The sequence below is a fragment of the Aegilops tauschii genome, chromosome 4 (genome assembly GCF_002575655.3).
Source record: "Aegilops tauschii subsp. strangulata cultivar AL8/78 chromosome 4, Aet v6.0, whole genome shotgun sequence".
Lineage (NCBI taxonomy): Eukaryota > Viridiplantae > Streptophyta > Magnoliopsida > Poales > Poaceae > Aegilops > Aegilops tauschii.
In genome coordinates this window covers 486766494-486769709 of record NC_053038.3, presented here as the reverse complement: position 1 = coordinate 486769709, position 3216 = coordinate 486766494, and the positions used below count along the sequence as shown (strand labels likewise).

The window sequence follows — 3216 nt, the reverse complement described above, 5'->3', positions numbered from 1 at the left end:
TTCATGTAAAATCCCGTGAATATAGCATCGACTGAAATTTGGTTCAACATTCAACTAAGATTTAGCAACCCCGATATGATAAGTTCGACCTTTGCATATCACCAATAGTTTTGGCCACTGATGATCTAACATGGAAAAGGCAGCACAAATAGAAGTACTAGTACATCAATTCCTGATACATAATTAATTCAATAGTACTACTTGAAATTGCAGGATAATCAAGCTAGAGAGGGCGGTGCCTGTCTCAAATCAAGGTGAAAGTTTGGCAACGAGCTCCTTGAGCACAGACGGGCAGCTGCGCCTCACATGCTCGAAGCCGTCATTCGCCACAACGGCCTTGAGGATATTTCCAGGGGACGCAAGGAACTTGAAGCACAAGTCCTTGAGCCCGCGACAGGAATGCTGCTCAGCCAATGCCAGCGTAGTGGCCGCGGTGCTTGCGTCCATGTGATTGCAGAGCTTCTCTACGCAGAGCAACTTGAGCCTCTCGAGGTTATACGTGTCAGCGGCAACAAGCAAATGCTGAGCCATGACCACCACCTCCTGCTCATCGTCCATGGGCGGCAGAGAGTCTGTGTAGATGAAGTGGAGCATGGCCTTGAACACTTTAGCCTCCATGTCAGCGATGGGTACAGAAGCATCGGTGTTCTCCTTCATCGGCCCAAACAGCTCCGCCATGAACACCGACGACCGAGCGGCGAGCACGCACCTGTGCACCGCGAACGTCTCGCCTCCGACCTCGAAGGTGACATCCGCCCCGTCGCCGCTGGAGAGGAGCCGGCCAAAGTGGCGGTGCATGTCGGACGGCGGCGCGGCGACCAGCAGCGAGATGGGCTCCGTGAAGATCTCCCTCGGCACGGTGATCTCGCACTTGACACTGAAAACATCATCCTTGAGGTAAAGTGACTCCTCCAAGTCCTTCCTGGTGATGAGCTGAGGAGAACCCCATGGCCCTGTATTGCTGGAGAAGGTGTAGCATGTTTGGCTGTCCGTGACGCGCGACGGCACCGGCTCCCCGTCCTGGTCCAGCAAGCTGATCTTGCACCGGGCGTGGACTTGATCATCGACACTATCAGCGGGAACAAGATGGAGGTAGATAGATATCCAACCAGCTTGGCCTGCCGAGTGACCGTCAGGGAAGTACCTCATGTACCAGCGATGGCGCCCAACGACGAACTTCTCGGACGAGACACCATAGCCGTTGACGAGGCCCTTGGTGCGGGAGCAGCCGTCGATCTTGAGGACGTGCGAGCCGGAGACGGGCAATGGCCGCGCAACGATGGCCGAAGCGGTCTTCCACGGCATGCCACCGCCGGAGGACAGGGGGGAGCCGGACATGGCGAGCCTGGGAAGAACGGACAGATCGAGTGATTTCGTCGCTGGGAAGAATGACAAACGGGTGTGGGAGCTTGTGAGGTTCTTAAACTTCTTATATAGAGCTTGCGAGGTCGCTGGAAAGCACGGAGGTAGGACGACGCTTGCTTGGCCTGCATTAATCGCGCGCATCACACGAGCAGTCGGCCAGCGCATGCAGTACCGGGGCGCGTTCCCGCGCGCGGCGATCGAGTGCGCGTGAAATCGCTGGCGGGTACCTTTGCCGAGGAGACGCGCGTGCAGTTACCCAATAACTGTATTTTTTCTGAAACCGGGTGCATATGCATGGCAAATAGTACTACTCGCCGGCGTGTAGCACAGCCGGCCGGGGACGCGGCTGCAAAAGCACCATACTGCATTATGCTCGTGTGCTATGATCACACATTGTTCTCTCTTTACATGCATGACACGGCTGCAAAGCACCATACTGCGCCGTCGCCCCACCCAAGGGTTTGAGAGAGTGTCAGATAAACCCTGAACCAAGATTTAGCTAGGACCGGTTTCGCCGGTCTTTTTCCTTTTGCACGTGAAATAAGGAGCACGAGCCGCAATCTATGCGTGTCGTGTGCATCGTGGATTGAGTCAAGGCCCTGGCCGGCATGCCTCACCTCGTGGACGTGGGATGGCATGTTCGATCGAGCGAGGTCGTGGTGAGCTAGTCGTGCGTGTTGCATCGAGCAGAGCGAAGATAAAATAGAAAAAGCAACAAGTTTTGTGCGCTGTGCGCAAATCACCGTGTCCTGGAATTCATCAGAGGACAGTGATTTAACGTGAGCTAGGCTAGCCGCCGGCTGACAATTGAAATCAGAGCCACGGGCAACGAGGGTCCATGCCCGACAACAAGGAGCCTGCCGGTGACGACCAGCGGGCAACAGACGATAAGGGGCGATCAGGATCCAAATTGTCGGAGGTGCGCACGGAGACGCGACCATGGAGCCACGGGCGTAGCTGGGTCAGGCGGGGCAGCACGCGAGGTCGTCGTCCACGAGCGTGTGATCCGAGAGACAGCTAGCCGGAGTGGCACAATCATCTACCCCACACTCACCCCTACCAATTATACATTGAGTGGGCTTTGATCATGCAGATCAACCTTCGCGCGCAGGGACTCTGGGAGGTTAATGCTTGGCGAGGGGATGGTGGCTGACCGCGAGGACATGGCGGCGCTTGTCGAGCTGATCCGTACAGTGCCACAGGAGATGCACTCCGTTCTCCTCGTCAAGAACTCGGCCTATGTGGCCTGGGAGGCCGGGCAAACAATGTGGATGGTCGTGACACGCGTTCAGGATGTGACGACACAACACCTCTGCGCGAACTTTGAGCAGATCACCTTCAGGGACGGCGAGACGCTAGAAGCGTTAGCGGGGCGGATCACCGGCCTCATCAACAACCTTTGATCGCTAGGTGACGCTCTCGCGGAAGTACGAGTTGTCCAGGAGTTCCTCCGGGTTGTGTCGACGCTGGTGCGAAGCACCCCATGGACACCCTCATGGATTTTACACCGACACCTACAACTCCAAGTGACAAGAGCTCGCGCGCGTGCTATCCAAACCGAGGTGACATCTATCCTACTGGAGCTCCCCATACATTTTGATGAGACATGGCCACTACCTCAAGGTGGAACCCTATATGTTTTTTAGGGGTATCACCAAGTTTTATTGATCAAACTCCACATGGAGTGGCATTACAAATCGGATCGTGGGGTTGCATCAACCACACGTGTCTTCCCTGATCTAAAGAGTTTGAAAACTTGGCTAACCTATCGGCGTCGCGGTTAACGGCTCTGCCTTCGAACGTAAAACTGCAGTTAAACAGAAGAGCCCTATTCTTTATCTCTGATAAGAT

General features: G+C 55.3%; 1 protein-coding gene across 1 annotated transcript; it reads right to left on the bottom strand.

Annotated features, from left to right (window-relative positions):
• Window positions 1–1384, bottom strand: LOC109748829 (BTB/POZ and MATH domain-containing protein 2-like). The gene has a single exon (XM_020307852.3). It carries the CDS (start codon window positions 1336–1338, stop codon window positions 250–252), a length of 1089 nt encoding a protein of 362 aa, XP_020163441.3. The 5' UTR covers window positions 1339–1384; the 3' UTR covers window positions 1–249.
• Between the last annotated feature and the right edge of the window lie 1832 nt (window positions 1385–3216).

What these genes read in the sequence shown, in the direction of transcription:
- LOC109748829 (XM_020307852.3), bottom strand. Translation starts at nt 1,338, where the DNA reads ATGTCCGGCTCCCCCCTGTCCTCCGGCGGTGGCATGCCGTGGAAGACC.